The sequence below is a fragment of the Cimex lectularius genome, unplaced genomic scaffold (genome assembly GCF_000648675.2).
Source record: "Cimex lectularius strain Harlan isolate CLEC.00 unplaced genomic scaffold, Clec_2.1 scaffold171, whole genome shotgun sequence".
In the NCBI taxonomy this organism is placed as follows: Eukaryota; Metazoa; Arthropoda; class Insecta; order Hemiptera; family Cimicidae; genus Cimex; species Cimex lectularius.
This window is the reverse complement of record NW_019392711.1, coordinates 455,290-475,967: the sequence shown is the minus strand read 5'-3', so window position 1 is coordinate 475,967 and position 20,678 is coordinate 455,290. Positions and strand designations below refer to the sequence as shown.

Here is a 20,678-nt window from a genome sequence, read left to right as displayed (position 1 = left end):
TTATTTTATGCATTTATTTATTAATTAATAAAAATTCTCAAATACAGAAAAAAGATAATTTGTATTTTAAAAAATAGGGAAAATGTAATGTTTCGTTTTGTTTTTAAAACAACACAGGATTTGTTTATGAAACATTTTTCTTTATTAACCCTTCTTTTTCACTTTCATCATGTAAAAAAAAAAATGAAAAATCAATATTGACGATCATACACAAATGAATAAAAACAATGTAATTTGTTTTTGTTAAAGTATACAATGCATGCTTTATTAACATCATATGTAACATATAAAACGAAGAAGTATATATCCAAGTTTACACTCTGGCCCATTGATAATAATGGAACGAACAGTTGTCCTGTTTTAAGTTGAGCATTGTCTTGGTGTGTCCGCAGATAATAAAAAACAAAAAATATATTGGCATTATGAATTGTAAAACAATCGGCTCATAATAAATAGAAAATTATCCTTGTAGTTTTCATATTCGAGTTATTTTTAGTAAAAAGAAAAAATAAAGTAACAGAACCAAAATTTAATCATTTTTTTCCAAATTTTTTTCTTAACTCTTACAAACTAAATACATTATAACAAATTATAATAAAGAAAATAATTCTTCATTAAACACTACAGTAAACACTACTCAATAATTAGAAAATAACTTTTTATTGTTAGAATCATTTGCTTGTTACAAGGCGCAAAATGGTATACAAAGTGGTTTTTTTTCCAATTCAATTTTTTTACTTAAAACGTTATCTTATAAAAAAAATCGACTTTCACAAATTTTACAGGAAACTCGCATTATTTACTTGATTTTGTAATCTGCCTCAACTTTACTCCTTTGAATTAGTCCATAGTTTTACAATATGTATTTTATATATATAATATATTCATATCAATAATCGATAGAGCTTAGAACAAATGAAAAAAATAATAGAATGCTAAGGAAAAACTAAGCCTATTTACACAGAACACACATTAATCTGACACCTCCTTTGTCAGTTTACTCCACTTCTTTTCTTCAAATCATCTCTTTACTTTTTTTACTCTATGTCTCTTACCTTTTGACGAAGAATAAAACAAACTATTCAAATACAAAATTATACTCTAATTTTACCATGTTATCGTAGTTCTTTTATTTATAATCTTTTTTAATAGTGGTGAAAAGTTATGTTAGGCACAGCATTTCTGTCAGATTTTGACTATAAATGTGGAGAGCATCCAAATATTTTTTTATATAATTTTTTTTGGATTTTTGTTTATGAGAGTATACATTTTTTTAAATTTGGGGTATTTTCATTTTTTTTAAATTTTTTTCCTTTTAAATATTCACTTATTTTATTGGGATACTCTTGTTAACCTGCGAAACGCTTGATGTGGTGACAATAGTATTTTCCAATATTTAAGAGAGGTCTGAAAAAAAAAAATTCATTTAAATTTATAAAATAATAATGACTAAGAAAATATTTAAAACTTACAGCTAGGGGCTGCAGACAGTTCAAAATGTCTGTGAAGCTGGTCATTTGAGAATTTGACAAATGCATCGTACTGCTCAGATAGTTTCAAGTTTAAAATGCGATCATACTCCTCTCTGAGCTGAGTCTCTCTTTCGCTTAGCATACGCTCACAGATCATTCCAACCTGTGATGGAAAAAAAATACAGTAGAAATATATTGGTTAACAATAAAAATTAATCAAATGCATTACCTGTCTAAATGTGAATAATGGCTTGTCTCGGGTGCTCGATGAGTAGGTGGTTGCAAAAGTGGATGAAGAAGGCGAACCAGCCGAGTCAGATGAGTCACTCTGCACCTCTTGATGGGGGTTGAAATGAAGCTGCCTTCTGCGATGTAGACGGCGAATTTCCTCTCTTATTCCAGCAGCCATCATTTCTAACAATAAATAAATTTGACCATTCATATAAAACAAACTGTGTCTAATGAAATATTCAATATGTCAAAAAATAACAAGGCCGTGTAAATTTTAACATGGCACCTACTTTAAACAAAAATTATATAAAAAGAATCATACGTTGTACATTAAGCCCCTTCTTTTATTTCCTGAAGGGATAATTGTTTTAATTAAATTACCTTCTGGTAGGTAAACCACCCTCAGGGGATAAAGGACTTAAGCCACCCTTTTTCCATAATGGCTCTTGGTTCATTTGCTAATTAAAAAATCAATATTTTTCCTCTGTTCTCTCATTACCTGTATAGACTATTTTATCAAAAATCTATACAACATTTTAACTATTTTAAATAACTAAATACAAATAGAATGAGCACTTATGAATGAATAATCCTTTAGCCAGGAGTGAGTCGAGAAATTAAACAAAATGCAAAGACTAAATATTCATAGCAAAACCTCAAATATTACACAAATGATGAATCAATGTATTAGCAATTGAAAAACCAACAACAAAACAGTAAGTGCTTGCCACATGGGGGAGAAAGAAAAAAAAACAAAAAAAAAACAGAAAATCCTAACTTTTTTTTTAATTTGGTGATTCACCGGTATCTGGAAGAGTTGGCCATGGGCTTTCTGGGATTCAAGAGGAGAAAGAAGCGGACATTAAATGGAGAATCCACAGAAAAACAATGAATACGTCACATCAACCTGATCTTACTCTTTCTGATTAGTTTTGGGTTGAGGCATCACTTTTTATGAATTTATCAGCCTGGTTGTGTTGTTTTGTATTTGTCTTTACAGATTTATCTCTTGTTATTTGTTTGATATTGACAGAAGGCAGATTCTTGAAGATGCATCCACAAAATATTTGTGCTGTCGCGTTGGAAATTATGAGTGAAAAGCGTGAGGTGTTTAATGACCATTAATTAATGATTATTTGGAGATCGTGAGATGTGGTCTTGTGTGATGTAGGTTTAGAAAAACATTTTCTTTATCGTGCCAACATTTTGATCTTTATTGAGATCATCTTTAGGGCCCCTGGGATTTATAAACATTGTTTAAATACACAATTACATGTAGGATGTGAAAAAAATCAATTTATACAATGATAGAAATTTTAGACTCAATCAAGGTATTTGTACTCATGCAAAGTTTTTGTTTTCTGTGTAATGTTTTTGCATAAATTTTACAATTCTTGTCTACTATCCTGGCCTTAAATTTTCAAAACTTCTATTAGAAACTGCTAAAATTACATCATATTTGTTTAGACTTTAGAGATCAAATTATTGAAGAATATTTTGAACACTTTGAATACTAAATTTTTAATTATTTTATCAGCTTCTATTTAAATATATATATAAATACTCAATTAATTGTAAACAATTTTTTACGAAATGAAAAATCTGTGTCACAGGCGGGATTTGAACCCACGACTTTCGGCTGAATACGCCGATGCTCTAGGGATGGTTAGGGAATATATCTTGGTCAATACTGTACAGTTGATCAAATAACTAGTTTTAAAGGTTAATGTTTCAGGATTTCCTGATGTCAAATTTAAGGAAAATAACACAACAAAGTGCCATCATGTCATTTGAAGGGTATGCTGAAGTGAGCGAGGAGGCTATAAGTTCGACAAATGTTAGTTTAAGTAGTGAATTTTGGACAAAGTTTAATGAAAGGGCTTAATGGTTTGCCTAGTATTAAAATTTATGAAAACGTTTCTTTTAAGTGGTTATTTTCTTATCTCCAGAGAAGGCAGATAATAAAATTTTATAAAAATTGCAACTATAAATTGTTAGTTTTTTGTATGTCTTGAACAATAAAGAACTTATGAATTGAGTTCAGGATGTGAAAAAAATGAATTTATACAATGATAAAATTTTTACACTCAATCAAGTACCTTGTAGTATAGTAGAGTACATATATCTTGATTGAGTGTAAAATTTCTATCATTGTATAAATTCATTTTTTCACATCCTACATGTATTTATATAATATGTAGACAATGTTTATAAATCCCAGGCCCTGAGGATGATCTCAAAGAAGATTGAAATGTTGGCATGATAAAGAAAATGTTTTTCTAAACTTACGTCCCACCATCACGACTGCATCTCAATCTCCATATAATCATTTTTATTAGCACCTTGTCATGTTGTTTCTATAGCCAAAAGTACATGATGCCTAACATTAATAAAGTCCAAATATAAATTTAATCGTACAGCCTCAAAAATTTGTCCCGTACTAAATTTGAACAATGGAACAGCTGAAGTCAGTTTCACCAGTCCAGGTGGTAAACGGAAGATACTCAAACCCGAACAAGCAGTTTTGTTGTTTAAAGGGCCATAAAGAATGAGGTGGTTTTTGTGGAAATAAATGCAATTTATAGTTTTATTGATGTATCACAACATGGTGAGACTTTAGTAAATTTCGGCTCAAAATGTGGTCAAATAGGCTTCATCTATTAAGTTATTTTTCAGTAATAACATTTAAGAAAGGTCAATGATTATGATCTCCTGCTATTAAATTGAAGAAAACATTATTAGAACGTTGTGGTGAAGTTGCATCAGTAAATAAGTATGAGGTTTTGAACTAAAATTATTAAAGACCGACTAAAAATTGGATTGTAGAGCATAATAAAGTTTGGCCCATACTAAAATTCGAACAAAGGAAAAATAGAACAGTCAATTTCTCTAGCCCAGGTGGCAAACAGTAGAAATTCAAATTTACGGTTATGTTGTTTAAAGGGCCATGCAGCATGAGTAGTTTTAGAATTAATCTTCTGTAAAGTTGGTCCGAACGTAGTCAAATAGCCTTAGGCTATTAATAAGTAGCAAATTTGTTCGTTACTAAAATTTATCGGACAAATTATGTTCTTAAGGGTTCGTGTTTACGATTTCCTGGTGTCAAATTGAAGAACCCCATTAGGTCCTTGTCATGTTGTAATTATTGACTTCAGAAACAACATGACGTTTAAAATTAATATAGTCCTATTATTGATAATTTAATGTGATGATACAGTTTCAAAACAGTTTGCCCAGAAATAAAATTCGACCAAAGGGAAAACTAAACGGTTAATTTTTCGAGTCCAGGTAGCAAACGATTGAAACTCGAACCCGAACAAACGGTTATGCTGTATAAAAGGGCCAAGAACCACGTGGGGACTGTTTTCTACCCAGTTATTGCTTAATCTTCTGTAAAGCTAGTCAAAAATGTGATCAAATAGCTCTAAACTAATAACAATTAGCAACGTTGTTGATTAAAATGTAATTTAACGGTCAGTACAAGTTTTTTGTTTAAAGATTTCCTGGTGTCAAATTGAAGAAAATCCTCTAAGAAACCTTGTCATGTTGTTTCTACAGTCAATAAGTACAACACGTCCAAAATTAAGAAAGCCCTAATAAAAATTTAATCATACAGACTTAAAATAAAGTTTGTACAATATTAAAATTCGATCAATGGACAAACGGGAAGCTCCCGAGTCCAGGTGTCCAACGGACGAAACTCTAGGTCGAACAAACGGTTGTTTTAAAAAGGTCTTTGAAATACGACAAGGTTGTTTTTGAACAATAAACTTATTGATAATTAAGTAGTTTTGTTAAGTTTTTAAATGTAATGTTTACGATATCCTCGTGTAATTTAAGATAACCTTATTAAAGCATTGTCATGTCGCAATAGTCAATAAAGAGTAAGGACGACGATGATTACGTTTGGACAATTATTACAGTTTAAGCTGTTTTAATATTTATTTACATGATGACTAAAATAAGCTAAGTCCGATTAAAAATTTGACGATTCAGCCTCAAAATAAAGTTTGCCCACTATTACAAATGACCAAAGGAAAAACTGAATGGTTAGCGCTCGAGACCTAGGGTTAAACGGACAAAATTCTTACAAACAGTTAAGATTTTTAAAGCGTGAAGGGGTTTTTTTTCTTGGTTGTTTCTGAATAATTACGGTTTCAAATGAGGGGTTAATCACATGATGACACTTCAGTTAAGTTCGATCCAAAATATGATCAAATAGCCTTAAATTATTAGTAGTTTGTTCTATAAGAAAATTTAACAAACTAGTCAAGTTTTTAAAGGCAACGTTTAAAATACCCTGGTGTCAAATTGAAGAGAAAACCTTATTAGATCATTGTTGCATTAATCAATAAGTAGTAATGATAAGGGCAGTTACGTTTTGAGCAAATTTTATATGGTAATATTTTACTTGCCAACCAAAATTGGTAATGTGCGAGGTAGAAAATGGATCATGGATTTCAGTTTGTCCAGTACTCAAATATCCAGTATTTATTCAAATTTGAAGAAAGGAAAAATATAAAAAGTTTCCCGAGCCCAGGTGGCAAAAGAAGGGTACTTGAATACGAACAGGCGGTTATGCTGTTTAAAGGGCCATGCAACATGAGGATTTGTTTTTTAAACAGTTCTAGATTTATTTTTAAAGATGGTCCAAAATGACCATCCTTAAGATGGTTGATTATAGCCTTAATGTTCACGATCTACTAGTTTCAAATTGAAGAAAACCCTACATTACTACTTTGTCATGTTGTTGCAACAGTCAATAAGGATGAGAATGTTACGTTTGAACTATTACAACATGAAAACTAAAATTATTATATTATATCGATTTTAAACAGTTATTACAAAGTTAATAATAAAATTCGAATAACGTAAAAACTGATGTGTTAATTTCCCCGAGTCCAGGTGGCAAATGAAGGAAACTTGAATAACGAACATGCATTATGCTGTTTAAAGGGCCATGCAACATGAGAAGTTTACTACATGACAGCTAAAAGTATTATTATTATTATACCTTAGAGACTTAAAATAAAATTCGAATAACGTAAAATCTGAACTGTTAATTTCCCCGAGGCCCTAACTAACCCATGTTTATTTAAAGGGTCAATAATTTCGGGGTTTTTTTGTTAAATAGTTCTAGATTAATCTTATTTCAAGTTGGCCCAAAATTTTATCAAATAGCTTTAATCTGTAAAAATTAGTGCGTTTTTTCGGTAATAAACATAAGAATGGATGGTTTTAAAGGTCAATGTTTACTATCTCCTGGTGTCAAATTTAAGCAACCCGTCAAGAACTTCGTCCTGTTACAATAGTCAAATGAGGATGACAGTGTTGCGTTTTAACTAATTAAAGCATGATAAATAAAATGATTAAACTATTAAAATTTCATCAAAGAGCCTTAGAATAAAGTTTGTCCTGAAATAAAAGTCGAACAACGTGAGAACCGAACTTTTTTCGTGGACCAGGTGACAAGAAATCTAATCGGAACAAAGGTTATTCTGTTTAAACACGATGTAGTATTTTGATTAATTACAGTTTATAGTTATGACAATATGACAACAAATGTTTTAAAGGCGTAAGATCTCCTGGTGTCAAATTGAAGAAAATCCAATTAGAACCTGGTCATGTTGTCCAAAGAGTCAATAAGTACGAGGGGTTATATTTTGAAAAAGCACCGATTGGTATAAAGACTGGCTAAAATGTATTTAAACTATTAATAATTAGTTTTGTACAGCAATTAAATTTAACAAATGAAACAGCCTGTCAATTCGAAGAACAATTAAAACCTTGTCATGCTGAAAGAGTCAATAATGAGGTGGGTTATGTTTGGAACAAATGTTACAATTTATGTTAAGGTAGAGTTTGATTCAAGATTTGAAGAAAAATACTGGAAAATGGTTTGGTCCGGTATTAATATTCAACGGAAATACTGAATGGTGGCTAACGGAAGAAACTAGAATCGGAACCTGTTATGATTATTTCTATAGATATTTTGAAAGAATGAACAGGGGTTAAATGATGAAATATTGTTTGAAAATAATTTCGAGACTTATTGAGAATGGATGGACTTTGAAGGATTAGGAAAATCCCTTTAGGGTTAAGGTCGGCTTTTGTTGTTGTCCGGAATAAAATTTATGGTGTAATTTTCGTCTTGTGGTTTGTTCAGTTTGCTTTTGAAGAATGACGAATGAGAAAATGCGTCGAATGAGAGGAATGTGGAGTTTTGAAGATAACCCCGATTCGAACGGGTTAAATGGGCAAACACGCTTAAACCAATTAGCCGAACGATGAAAAACGGCCGTTATTAAAGCCTGGAGATCGCTAATTTTTTTGCTTTCCGGCCTTTTAAAAAGAAAGTGGAAAAATAACTTTAAATAAATAGCTAAAAATGGTTGCGTTTGTTTCAAAATCTTGTGATGATTGATGATTTTTATAAAGTGTGAAATGATTATTCTTTTTAAAATGTGTTTTACTGAGATTTTTTTTTTAAATTAATTTGTGAATAAAGTGTCAGGTGAATGGTTTACCTGGTGTCATCTTGGGGCATAGTTCTGCGAAAGGCGAGGGTCCGTAGTCGTTCCTGGTTGTCGGGGGCGAGCTCGAAGGCGAGACGTTCATCGGAACGCATCGTTGACGTTTCGAGGGTCGTCCGTGGCTGTGGACCGGATCGAAATCCAGGCTCCGCTTCAACGTCGCGCACGCCATTTTACACTGGCCAACACAAGAAACGACAAAAAAAAAAAAAAAAAGACGCACTATTCTTCAAAAAAGAAGCTCAATCCGAAACTGGGCGAGCACTGGTTCCAAAATGCGGCTCCTGGCTGGTTTTCCCCGATGGAAAATACTTTTCCGGTTTTTTTCTTGTTTTGGCCTCGCACCTCGTATCTTCCTCTTACTTACTCTTTTGTTTTTTCCCCTTCTGTTTTTATTTTAATATTTTTTCCCAAACTCAAGCTGCGAAAAACAGATGCTTGACTGTTGGTTCCTCTTCTGTTGTCTCTCGCCTTTCTGCTGACCCGATCTCCGACTCCTGGCTCTAGACGGGAATCAATATGGCCACACCACCGACCAAACAGCTTTGCATTCCAACAGCTTTCGAGCACCGGCGTCAGAATACGCTGAGAAACATTCTTGATCGAAGATATTCAACGATTATTATTATAAATTAACTTTAATATTAATGACAAAAAACAAAAACGAACAAGGAAAAATACGATGTTTCACAAATTAAACAAAAGATCTTTATAAATCAAATGGTTTCATTGTCAAAGGTCTGTTTCAATTATGCTATATCACATTACAAATCAACTTATTTTCTCATAAATTAAAAACAATAACTTATTTTTAACAAAAAACATCATAAAAAATAAAACCTATTTAAAAAATTACAATAATATAATATCTACAAAAATAAACTTTAATAACACAATGCACGAAATCCAATAAGCCAATCAAGTGACCCTATTTCGAACAAATAATTTGAATTTTTGAATGTTCAAATACGTTTTTCATTACACCAGACAATAAATATTTAATTTAAAAGAACCCATTATATATTCATCCTAAATACTGTTTAATATAGATTTATGCTGATTTTATATTAAATGACTATTTATATTGCATGATATGCCAAGGCAATATGGCACATTAGTTTTTTTACAATTGTATATTTCATTGTCCTCTTAAGAACATCCTTACATTGAACAAATTTTTCCAACAAATAATTAGGTTGAATAAACAGGCTTTTGCCAGTATATATTTGGTATTGAAACTGTCATTTCTGTACACTTGAAAGAATAATAATTGCATTAATTACTTTTATATATTTTTCTACAGTTCATTTTTTTATACCCTGATGAGCAAATTTAACACACTACTCAATAAGCAAGTATCTAAATTTCAAATGTTCCGATAACAATAGTAGCTACGTGATTTGCTCTGATTCAGAATCGGCCTTACATGCCTTGAAACACCCCTATTCAGATGAACCCAATGTGCAGGAGGTACTCACCAGGAGTTTCTGGCCATGTAAATATTAAAGGAAACCATTTGGCAGATGAAGCTGCAAAAGAAGCAGCCATTACAGGTCTTCAAATCAGGGAAATTCCAAAGGGTGATATGACTGTAGTTTACAAGTCAAAAGTTAAGGGTCAATGGAAACAGGTCTGGACTAATATATCTGAAAACAAACTACAGGATAATAAAGGACTCTGTAGGTGCACGGGCTATTTCATTCACAAATAGTAGAAGGGAAGAAGTGGTTCATGTATGGTTGAGGATTGGACACTGTACAGCCACTAAGGGTCATTTGATGGGGCGAGAGGCACCTCCAATTTGCAGAATGTGCAATCAGATAATCACAATATAACATATACTTACTTAGACTTCTGCACTCCTTGCCTATAAGCATCCAAGAAATGCTAAGTGACAATCACGATAGTATACATAATTTGTTTAATTTTCTAAAATCAGCAAATCTACTCGACAAAATATGAGCTTCTCACACTGTTTGTCCTTTTCTTTTTCACTTTTTTGTGATAATAAAATATATTAAAAGGAAGAAGGAGGGAAGGAAAAGGGAAAAATAAATAAATAAATGGACAAATGAATAAAAGAAGTAAATATACTAGATCAGATAGATGAAGATAAATACATGTAGAATAAAGATAATAAGCTAATAATAATTAGATATGATAATAATAAAGATAATAAATAATAATAGATGTAGGTATAAAATAAAGATAAATAAATATAAATAAATATAGATAGATAAATATCGGCTGTCCGTGCGGTGGGTCTAACCCGTATACCTCTTTGAACCTTTGAGATAATGAGATGGTCATTGGGACAAATTTACTACTCAAATTATTAGCTTACAATTAAATCCATTATCTTTCTACATTAGTTACAGTTAATTAAAAAATACTGTAGTCAAAATAAACAATAAATAATGTTTGTTTAGAGTTTGTGAGATGCGGTCTGGTGTGATGTGGGTTTAGAAAAATATTTTCTTTATTGTGCCAACGTTTTGATCTTTAGTGAGGCCCTGAAGATCTCAATAAAGATTGAAACGTTGGCATGACAAAGAAAATGTTTTTCTTAACCCACATCACACCAGACCATATCTCACGATCTCTAAGTAATCATTAACTAACGGTCACTAAACACCATACAGTGAATAATATAACAGTTCAAATGTAGCACTCTCATCCTTATTGCCTGTTGCAACAACATGACAAAATTCTATAAGGTTTTTCAGGAATTGAACCCTTGACCACGGGATCTACTAGCCGACAATCTGACACCTTAACCACTCGATCACCACGATCCCTAGTGATCATAATTGACCATATTAATTATTTAAAATAATTATTCTTTTTATCTAAAGCCTTGGTTGAGATGAAAAATTTATTTTAAAAATGGTAAAAAGAAGGAAAATTTGAAAGTTCGGGGAGTTGCTCACCATAAGGATCGAAGTCACGATAGCTAAAGTGGTTAGAGCAGCAGCCTATTGAGCCAAAGGTCATGGGTTTGAATCCTTCTCGTGACACTAACGAGTAATTTTCGAGAAGAATTTGGGAAACTGGTAGTTAAAGTAATAATTTAATAAAACAAGTAAATAATGCTTTGTTTACTTCCTTTATTAACTTTTGTACTGATTAATTACATTTGCACAAAAAGTAGCATTCTTCCATTCTGCTACACCTAAAGATCACTTTCAGTTAATGTTTTTCCTTCGTTGATTTCATTTGATATTATGCTTATTCTTAAAAAATTTTCAATGTCTCTAGTCAGGCATTTGAGTGGGTAGGACAGGGTGACAGTGCCAGTGTCGTAACATTATTAGAGGAAGGATCACAAAGGCATAGTCGCCAGGAGAGTAAGTGTAAATCACTCTACAAGAGGAAGGGTTCTTTGGTGCTTCAAAGATACAGACTAGAAGGTCAACCTAGATCACAAACCAAAGAGGCAATAGATTCATCCATCATCAGGCTGTACAAAACTACAGCATTACAAGAAATGAGATAACAAATTTGATAAGACAAGTCCAAAATGTTTCGATTTTCTCCAAGACTGTAAGAAGAAGGTTCAATGAAAGAAACCTAGGACTTAGCACCTGGCTTGTAAACCTCTTCTTACCTCACTTAGAAAACATCCAGGCTTCAATTCCCTTGGGAGCATGTGAATTGGACTTTGAAGGATTATGGTCGAGTTCTCTTACAGATGAGGTGAGAGTGGGCCTCAAATCTTTAGAGGGGCATAATTTCAAATAGAGGTTCTCAGAAGAATGGTATGCCCCAGGCTGTATGAATCCTCAGGTGGTATTCCATGGTGGATCATTGATGTTCTGGGGTGGCATTGAGTGCTTGGTGAGGCCAGTTCAAAGTTCAGATTTGAACCCAATCGAACACATTTGGGACCAACTTAAGCTATGAGTATGACCGTGAAACCTAGGTCCTAACACCCCAAAAGAGTTGGAAATGGAAACTTCTTTGAATGGGAAATAATTCCTCAGGATTTTTCAAAAATCTTTTCCATGTAATGCAACAGCATTTAATGGACATGATTTGTCCAGGAGATGGAAATACTTGGCATTAACGAGACAAGTAAAAAGTTAATGAAATCATTTAACAATGCTGCTTGTCAAACATCAATGGACAAATACATTTTGAAGCAACTAATTTTTTTTGTAATTTTTTCAGGGTAGAAAATTTTAAAGTAAGCTAGAAAATAGATAAAAAAAACTAGTTTACACAGGAAAAAATTTATTCACTCTTTTATTCCTGCTGTTTATCAAACATCAATTCAAAAATACCTTTTGAAGCATTCTAAAATTCTTACCTCTGTTGTGTATTTTAAAGGTATTTCTAGGAAATAATAAACTAATGTAGAAAATAGGCAAAAAACCAGTTTACACAGGAAAAAATTTATTCAAACTTTTGTTCCTACTGTTTATCAAACATCAATTCATAAATACCTTTTGAACCATTCTAAAATTCTTTCCTCACTTGTGTATTTTCAAGGGATTTCTAGGAGATAATAAACTAAGCTAGAAAATAGACAAAACAAATTTCTTTTTGCAGAAAACAGTTTATAACAATTTAATATTATTGTTTATAAAATGTCAGTATCTTTTGAAACATGCCAAAATTCTTTCTTCTACTGTGTTTTTTAAGATATGTCTAGGAAATAATAAACTAAGCTAGAAAATAGAAAAAAGAAAAAAGTTTATTCAATATTTTGTTACTGCTGTTTGTCAAACGTCACTAACTTTTGAAGCATTCTAAAACTTTTTTTCTGTCGTGATTTTCAAGGGATTTCTATGAAATTCTAAAATAAGCAAGAAAATAGAAATTAGAAAAATAGAAATAGAAAATAGAAAAAAAGTTTATACAGGAAACAGTTTATTCAATATTTTGTTACTGCCGTTTGTCAAATGTCAATGTACAAATAAATAAAAAAATAATAAAAAAATAGAGGGATGTTTAGGAAATAAACTAAACTAGAAAAAATAAAAAATAGAAAACAGTTTATACAGGAAAAAGTTTAATCTTTTGTTACTGACGTTTGTCAAATTTCAATGTGTAAATAAATCTCTCTTGAAGCATTCCAAATTTTTTTTCCTCTGATGTGTATTTTTGAGGGATATTTAGGAAATAAACTAAACTAGAAAAAATAAAGAATAGAAAACAGTTTATACAGGAAAAAGTTTATTCAATCTTTTGTTACTGCTGTTTGTCAAATGTCAATGTATAAATAAATATCTCTTGAAGCATTCCATTTTTTTTCCCTCTGATGTGTATTTTTGAGGGATGTTTCGGAAATAATTAACCAAACTAGAAAAAATAGAAAACAGTTTATACAGGAAAAAGTTTATTCAATCTTTTGTTACTGCTGTTTGTCAAACTTCAATATCTTGTCTATTTTTACACAATCTGTCGTGTATTTTTAAGGGACTTCTTGAAAATAACAAACTAAGCTAGAAAATAGACAAAACAACTAGCTTATCAACTTAACAACTATAAACTATGCAGAGTGAAATGCAAAATAATGTTTTTTCTGTTATAAAATAGTTGATTTAAATCTTTTATATCTGAGGAATCGATGGGTGAATTTTTTAAATTGTTGAAATACTTTTCGTATGTGTAATCGTGAACCATGTCGGATTGAGACGGGAAAAACGTGTCCATTCAGAGAATCGATGTCGGTTCAGAGATCGATAGCCGCGTCTCTAAGACGAATCGTGTAAAGTAGGAGTTGCGGTTCACTTGATCCGGTCCTGGACGTTTAAAGGAGCCACAATTTCCGTCCGTCTCGGTCTTCTTCGAGCCTCCTTCAAAGATCGCCGTGCCCCATGATTTGACACGATGGGCGGCCAGAAGTTCCAATACGACGAGAGCGGTGGCACGTTTTTTTACTTCCTTCTCTCCTTCTTGGCCCTCATCCTCATACCGAGCACTTACTACTGTTGGCCACGTAAACAAATCGAAGGTAAAGACAAATTACCATTTCTTTTTTTCACCCTTAGACCATCAAACTAAAATTTGTTATTTAAGTTTATCTTTTCGCTTTTTTCCATATTCAGATCCAACGAAGGACGAGAAAGATTGCCACTGCGAGAATTGTAAAAAGAAGAAACAGATTTTGAAGTCGAACGAACCATGGAAAGGGACAAAACAGACCATAGCGTTAGTAATAAACAATAAACTAAAAAAGGATCTACAAAGCACATGCTTAACATCATGTTTCTCTCAAGCAACATGCACATTCCTTTAAAACCTTTTCAAATTCCATCATCATTCATTATGCAAATCATGATAATACAAGGTGCACATTTTATTCGAGGTGCTAAACACTTTGCAGGGTCATGGCTATAAGTCTTATGCTAATTTTCTATTTTTTAAATCGTCATTTAGCTCGGTCGCAAGGATAGAATTGATTGAGCTCTTTTGAATATGATTTTGAGCCAATCTAATGAAATTACAAGCTTTAACTACTAGTTTCAATTAATTTTTCTTTTTATCTAGGACTAGTGGGATCTACTAGCCGAGTCTGACGCCTTAACCACTCAGCTACTGCGGTCCCCTATTAGTCATAATTGACCTTATTAATTATTTCACATAATTATCCTTTTTATCTAAGGTCTTGGTTGAGATTGAAAATTTATTTGAAAAATAGGAAAAAAAGGGAAAATACGAAAGGTTGTAGGGTTGTAAGCTGAGATGGGAAGTTAGTGCCTAAGTGGATCGAAGTCACGATAGCTCAAATGGTTAGAGCAGCAGCGTATTGAGCTGAAGGTCGTGGGTTCGAATCCCGCTCTTGTCACTTACTTTTTCATTTTAACCAAGACCTTAAATAAAAAGAATAACTGATTGAAATAATTAATAATAGTCAATTATGACCGCCAAACATCTATGGATGAATTTAACTACTAGGTTGATTGAAAAGTCTTTGCATCTTTTCATTATTTTTTAAATGCGCTAGGGGAAAAAAAAAGAATTTGCTTGGGTGCCATCCTGAATGCATAAGATGGCATTTGAACATGCTTTATAAACTTAATAGGTTCCTAGTCACTCCTTATAATCCTATCCAAACGCTGCTTCAGAGTATCAACAGTTCAACAAGTACTCAGAAGTCAGACAAGTCGGTGTCTCGCAAGGGAGCATTCTTGATCCAATCCTTTATATCATTTATACTGCTGACCTATCTGCATACCCCTTATCATCATCACGACCTACGCAGATGTAACTGCAATTTTACTCTAACTCAAATGCTATTGAAGCTCTTCCAACATCCAAGAACACCTTGAGCTTATCGAAGACGGGTGCAAAAAGTGGAGAACAAGACTGAATGAAGAAAAATTTACTAAGTGTATGTTCACATTGAAAAAACCTTGTCCTTTACTGTACATCAATAAAAATAAAAAGGTACTGACTTCCGTTCAAGTCACACTATACCTAGATGGCAGGCTGATGTGGAATCCACACACGACTTAAGTTCAAAAAATGAAAGAATATAAAATTGAACCACTTTAGGGCCCATGGGTGAGAAGAATCCGCTGGTATCACAGTGTCTGTAGTTGTGGGTTTTCTATATACGTCTATCTCAATTAGGTTGTTTATTATGGACAATTTGGCCCAAAAGGCTGCCAGTTTCGTTTGAACCACTTTTCCGTTGTTGGCTCTTTAATAAGTTAAACCAGCTGTAAAATATGATGCGCGCTAGTTGTTGTGGTTCAAGATAAGTTCTACCCTTGTGCATAATTTTGAAGAATAGACAAAGCCTTTCACAATACTACTTTGTATGAAATGTTTTTCATCCTGACAAAATCTAATCTTTCCGGTTTGAAAGAAAGAAAAAAATTGATTATGTGAGTATTTGATTGGATTGGATGACAGTTGATTCGTAGGATAGCCCCTGGTATTTTCTAGAAAATTTTATCAACATAAAAGTAAAGGAAATACCTAAATGAAAAGTCATAACTTATTTTTACATAAATTGATCTTTTATCTAAATTCCACAAATTTTATAAGAAAATCCATTTTTGAACAACATAACTTTTAAAAATTGATTGTGTAATCTCATAAATCACAATTGTGATATACGGGGATAGTTGACAGGCCTGTTACATACTGCTTGACTATTCATAATCCTTGTATATTTGTAACTTATGTATTAATAAATAACACTTATGTTTAACAATTAACAACATTTAATTTCACTATTGTAGAAAAAGTAAAACAAATAATTTCAGCATCTTTATGAATTTGAAGAGTAGTAAAGTTGTTCATTAGCATTCCTTGTGAATTAAGACTTTGTTTTTTAAGTTAATAAACTTTTTTAAAAGTTTTCTTGACCATTTCAGAAAACTGGTTATCATATCAGGTTGGCTGGCATTGATTTTCTTAACGTATAAAGTATCACAATTTGATTATGAGTATGCCAACTTTGACCCTTACGAGATTTTGGGCATCCCTATGGTGAGCTTTTATTTGGTTGGTGTTTTTCCAAATTTGTATAAAAACCTTCTTATTATGCAGGGTTCTTCTCAAGCAGCTATTAAGAGATCCTATAAAAAGCTTTCCCTCGTCCTCCATCCCGACAAAAAGACCGGTGATGAGAAAGCCTTCATGAAGCTAACTAAAGGTAGACCACATTTTTTTTTCTGTAACGTGTTGTTTTTCTAAAACTGCTTTATGTTTTGTACAGCATACCAAGCGCTGACAGATGAAGAGGCGAGGAGAAACTGGGAGAAATATGGGAATCCAGATGGACCCGGGGCAATGAGTTTCGGCATAGCTCTGCCTTCTTGGATTGTCGAGAAGGAAAACTCAGTTTGGGTAATTTAAATTTTTTAAAATACAATTTTTCAGTGATATGCTGACTCCTTTGTTGGTATTAGACCATTCAAGCAATATTTTTTTTTAATTTATCCCGCCAGGTTTTAGGGTTGTATGCATTAGTTTTTATGCTTGCCTTGCCTACTGCAGTTGGCATCTGGTGGTACAGGTCAATCAAGTATACCGGAGACCAGGTACATTTTATAAATGTTAAAATACAAATTTATTTTTGACATGTTTCCACCTTTGTTCTCAACTACCAGGTTTTATTGGATACATCACAAATGTATTATTACTTTATACACAAAACACCATCGATGGCTTTGAAACGAGCCCTTATGATTTTAGCCGCATCATTGGAGTTTGAGAAAAAATATAACAGTGACATAGTCGAGCGGCCAACTGACAACATAGAAATACCTCAGGTGAGCGATGTGAAATTTTTTGTTTTATATGAATTTTATTTTGTGCTCAAATTTTGCAGCTTATAAAGCAACTTCCAAATTTGAGTGAGAAAAACAGGGAGAATCCGTTATGCTTCCCTTATTCGATCAAAGCGAGAGCTCTTATCCACGCGCATCTTTCCAGATTCGCCCTCAACCCTCTTACACTCGATAAAGATAGAATGTACATAGTTAAAAAATGCCCTTACTTGATTCAGGAAATGGTCGGATGTGTATCACAGCTTATAATGCTTGCTTATGCGAGAAGAGGTCCGTTTGACACGTCCCATTCTTTTGACTTTATGATTTGTCATTTTTAATTTTGATTTCAGTCGGACGTTTGCCGACGATCGATACCATCGAAAACTGCATGAAGCTGTGCCCGATGATTGTTCAGGGTATGTGGGATTACAAAAGCCCCTTCCTCCAGCTGCCGCACATTGGCGAGGAGCATATAAAATACTTTGTGACAAAAAAGGTAACTATTTAAAAAAAAAACAAAAAAAAACCTCTTGACAGATCAAATTATTTTCAGCGGCACATTAAGAGTATACAGCAGTTCGCACAACTAAAAGCTGAAGAGCGTAGGAACATACTTAAATACCTGAATGACAGCCAGTATGAAGATGTCATGAAAGTCACTGGGAAAATGCCGCTTATTGATATGCAAGTTCGTTCCGAAGGTAAAATTAATATAAAAAAAATTGTTATATTTTAAGTATCAATAAATACAATTTTGTTTAGTTGTTGACGATGAAGCGTCGACAGAAATAACTGCTGGAGCGATAGTCACAGTGACTGTCACTCTAGAAAGAAAAGACATGAATTCGCTGTTCGGCGATGAGACTGTCAAAGAAAAACATTGTGTTATCGATGAGGATGTCAAACAAGAAGGCCAGGGAGATGAGGAAACCAAGGAAAAGGAGCAGACGAAGAAGCCCGTCTGGCAGAAACAGAAGAAAGGTGCCAAAAAGCCATCAAAGAAGCAACAACCAAAGAAGCAACAGTTCAAAGAGAAACAAAGTAACGATAAACAAATCCGGAAAGAGGATGACAAAGAGAAGCCGAAATCGAATGGGACTGAGGTGAATTTTAAAAAATTTTCCCTGTTTAATTATTAATATTTAATCTTTTTTTTTTTAGAAGAAAGAGTCAAATTCTGGGGGAGGAGATGCTGATTCATCTGCAGATGAGAGTGACCTCTCTGATGATGACATCGACAGATCTGATGACGAAGGGAGTGACAAAAAGGTATAGGAAAATAAAAACAACAAATGATTTTTTTTTTACAAAATTTTTTTATATTTTATAGGGGTCTGGAATGGAGGATGATGATGATTGGGAGAAATTCCAAACCAATATCAAAAGGCGTGACAGGGCTCTTGAGGGGAAAAGCAAATTGTCTCATACAGTTCACTGCCCATTTTTCCCAGAGGTGAATTTTTATAAAATTAATTTTTAAACAATTATTCGTGATTTTATTTATTTATTTATTTTTAAGGAAAAGCAAGAGTATTGGTGGGTATATGTGAGCGACCGTAAGTCTAAAACTTTGCTGACTGCACCGGTACATGTGACGAGCTTGGTTGACAGGGAGGAGGTCCAGTTGAAGTTCACTGCACCGAAATGGACCGGTTTCTACACCTTCACCGTCTGCCTTCGTTCCGATTCGTACATCGGTTTCGACCAGACGACTGAGCTCAAGATGGATGTAAAGAAAGCACCCGAGGTGCCTTTGGACCACCCGCAATGGGACCTGTCGGGCGAAGAGGAGGAGAATAAACCTGAGGGCGAGACAAGCGATATATCCGAATTTGCTACAGACGATGATGTCGATGATGACGACGATAAAAACTAAAAAACAAAAAACTCCTGTTATGAAAACTAAAGAACAAAACCAGAAAGCTTTGTACAAATATTTTTTCCTTTTATGTTAAAGCTGTTAAAAGAGGTTAATTAAAAACAAAAACCTTTTTTTTTAACATCTATTATTAATATTATTTATTTAAGTAAAATTTTTTATATGTTTGTCAAATATTTAAAGGATCGATTACAAAATTTCCCTTTTCGGTATTATTTTTAAACCAATTTTTCACTTGAGGAAATATTTTTATAAATTATATTATATACAAAAAGAAAAATTCTGTACAGACTTAATTTAACATTCCTTTTATTTTAACAATTGTTAAATGTTGGTGCTTCCAGGAAAAGGTTGGTTGAACGTAATGCGGAAAAAAAACTTAATTTAAAAAAGAAATTGTTCGCTGCTCAATCATGATTGATATAGACTGAATAATTTTTATTTCAGCTAAAAGAAGAGAAAAATACTTATAAGAACTAAAAACCGTTCTGATTACTATGAATTATATAAAAAAATTGAAACTAGTTTGTAAATATGTTTTCTTTTTTTATAAATATATATACAAAGAGTTTTAGGGGAATGAAAGGAATAGAAATTTTTTAGGGGAGATTTGTTTTTAATTATTCTATTTGTTGATGTAGATAACAGGTCTTTATTGAATACAATTAAATAAATTATGTAAATAAAAAAGGTGTGAATGTTATGACTTATGATGCATAAACAAAAGCCAAGCCTAGATTTGATTTGGATTTGATGAGGGTTTGAAAAAAAAAAGTTTTTGTGCACTCGATAGTGATACAATTAAAATTACCTTTTCTATTACAATTCTTATTACGATGTGATGTGATATTCACCAGGAAGTTCAGTCTACCTGAAATTCCCACCAGTAAAAAAATAGTTTATGATGAAAAGTTGTGAAAAAATGCATTATTTTAAATGTTTGTAACAAATAAATTATTTACGTAGTATGTTTTTTCCCACATTACCTGGACTACTGATGATTAGGGATCGGGATATTTATATTATTTTTAAACAAGGGGAATCTATATGACATTGATCGTCGATTTTAATGTTACTTTTTTGGCGATAAGAATCCAAAAATATTACACATCTTCGAGCACTTGCCAATGAATCCTAGGAGCCTGCAACAAATATTTTATGAGACTGAATATATAGTCACAAATACCAAAATACGTTACCAGTAAAAGAAAACTTATTTGTTAAAAATAAAATCAGATTCATTTCAGCATCCTTTAAACCTGCTAAATATGTTTTAATAGGAAACAAAAAATATATATTTTTGGGCTGGGGCAAATTTTTTTTCTTTTTA

General features: G+C 32.6%; 2 protein-coding genes across 2 annotated transcripts; one reads left to right on the top strand and one right to left on the bottom strand.

The window, feature by feature from the left end:
- Positions 1 to 209: 209 nt before the first annotated feature.
- On the bottom strand, positions 210 to 8,891 carry LOC106667624 (akirin-2). Its single transcript, XM_014395686.2, has 4 exons — positions 8,231 to 8,891; positions 1,702 to 1,886; positions 1,473 to 1,635; positions 210 to 1,407 (listed from the first exon to the last, which is right to left on the bottom strand). Exons 1-4 carry the CDS (start codon positions 8,406 to 8,408, stop codon positions 1,397 to 1,399), a joined length of 537 nt encoding a protein of 178 aa, XP_014251172.1. The 5' UTR covers positions 8,409 to 8,891; the 3' UTR covers positions 210 to 1,396.
- A 4,917-nt stretch (positions 8,892 to 13,808) lies between these two features.
- On the top strand, positions 13,809 to 20,173 carry LOC106667621 (translocation protein SEC63 homolog). Its single transcript, XM_014395682.2, has 14 exons — positions 13,809 to 14,195; positions 14,290 to 14,392; positions 16,570 to 16,684; positions 16,745 to 16,850; positions 16,914 to 17,044; positions 17,146 to 17,238; positions 17,308 to 17,469; positions 17,529 to 17,757; positions 17,820 to 17,965; positions 18,023 to 18,170; positions 18,232 to 18,572; positions 18,631 to 18,738; positions 18,800 to 18,922; positions 18,989 to 20,173. The coding sequence occupies exons 1-14, from the start codon at positions 14,072 to 14,074 to the stop codon at positions 19,343 to 19,345; spliced, it is 2,286 nt and encodes a 761-aa protein (XP_014251168.1). The 5' UTR covers positions 13,809 to 14,071; the 3' UTR covers positions 19,346 to 20,173.
- Positions 20,174 to 20,678: the final 505 nt, after the last annotated feature.

What these genes read in the sequence shown, in the direction of transcription:
- LOC106667624 (XM_014395686.2), bottom strand. Translation starts at nt 8,408, where the DNA reads ATGGCGTGCGCGACGTTGAAGCGGAGCCTGGATTTCGATCCGGTCCAC. An exon ending in ATGCCCCAAGATGACACCAG is followed by an intron (nt 1,887 to 8,230) that starts GTAAACCATTCA and finishes ATTTATTGTTAG; the next exon opens with AAATGATGGCTGCTGGAATA. An exon ending in CATTATTCACATTTAGACAG is followed by an intron (nt 1,636 to 1,701) that starts GTAATGCATTTG and finishes TTTCCATCACAG; the next exon opens with GTTGGAATGATCTGTGAGCG.
- LOC106667621 (XM_014395682.2), top strand. Translation starts at nt 14,072, where the DNA reads ATGGGCGGCCAGAAGTTCCAATACGACGAGAGCGGTGGCACGTTTTTT. An exon ending in AATACTTTGTGACAAAAAAG is followed by an intron (nt 17,966 to 18,022) that starts GTAACTATTTAA and finishes AATTATTTTCAG; the next exon opens with CGGCACATTAAGAGTATACA. An exon ending in TATGCAAGTTCGTTCCGAAG is followed by an intron (nt 18,171 to 18,231) that starts GTAAAATTAATA and finishes AATTTTGTTTAG; the next exon opens with TTGTTGACGATGAAGCGTCG.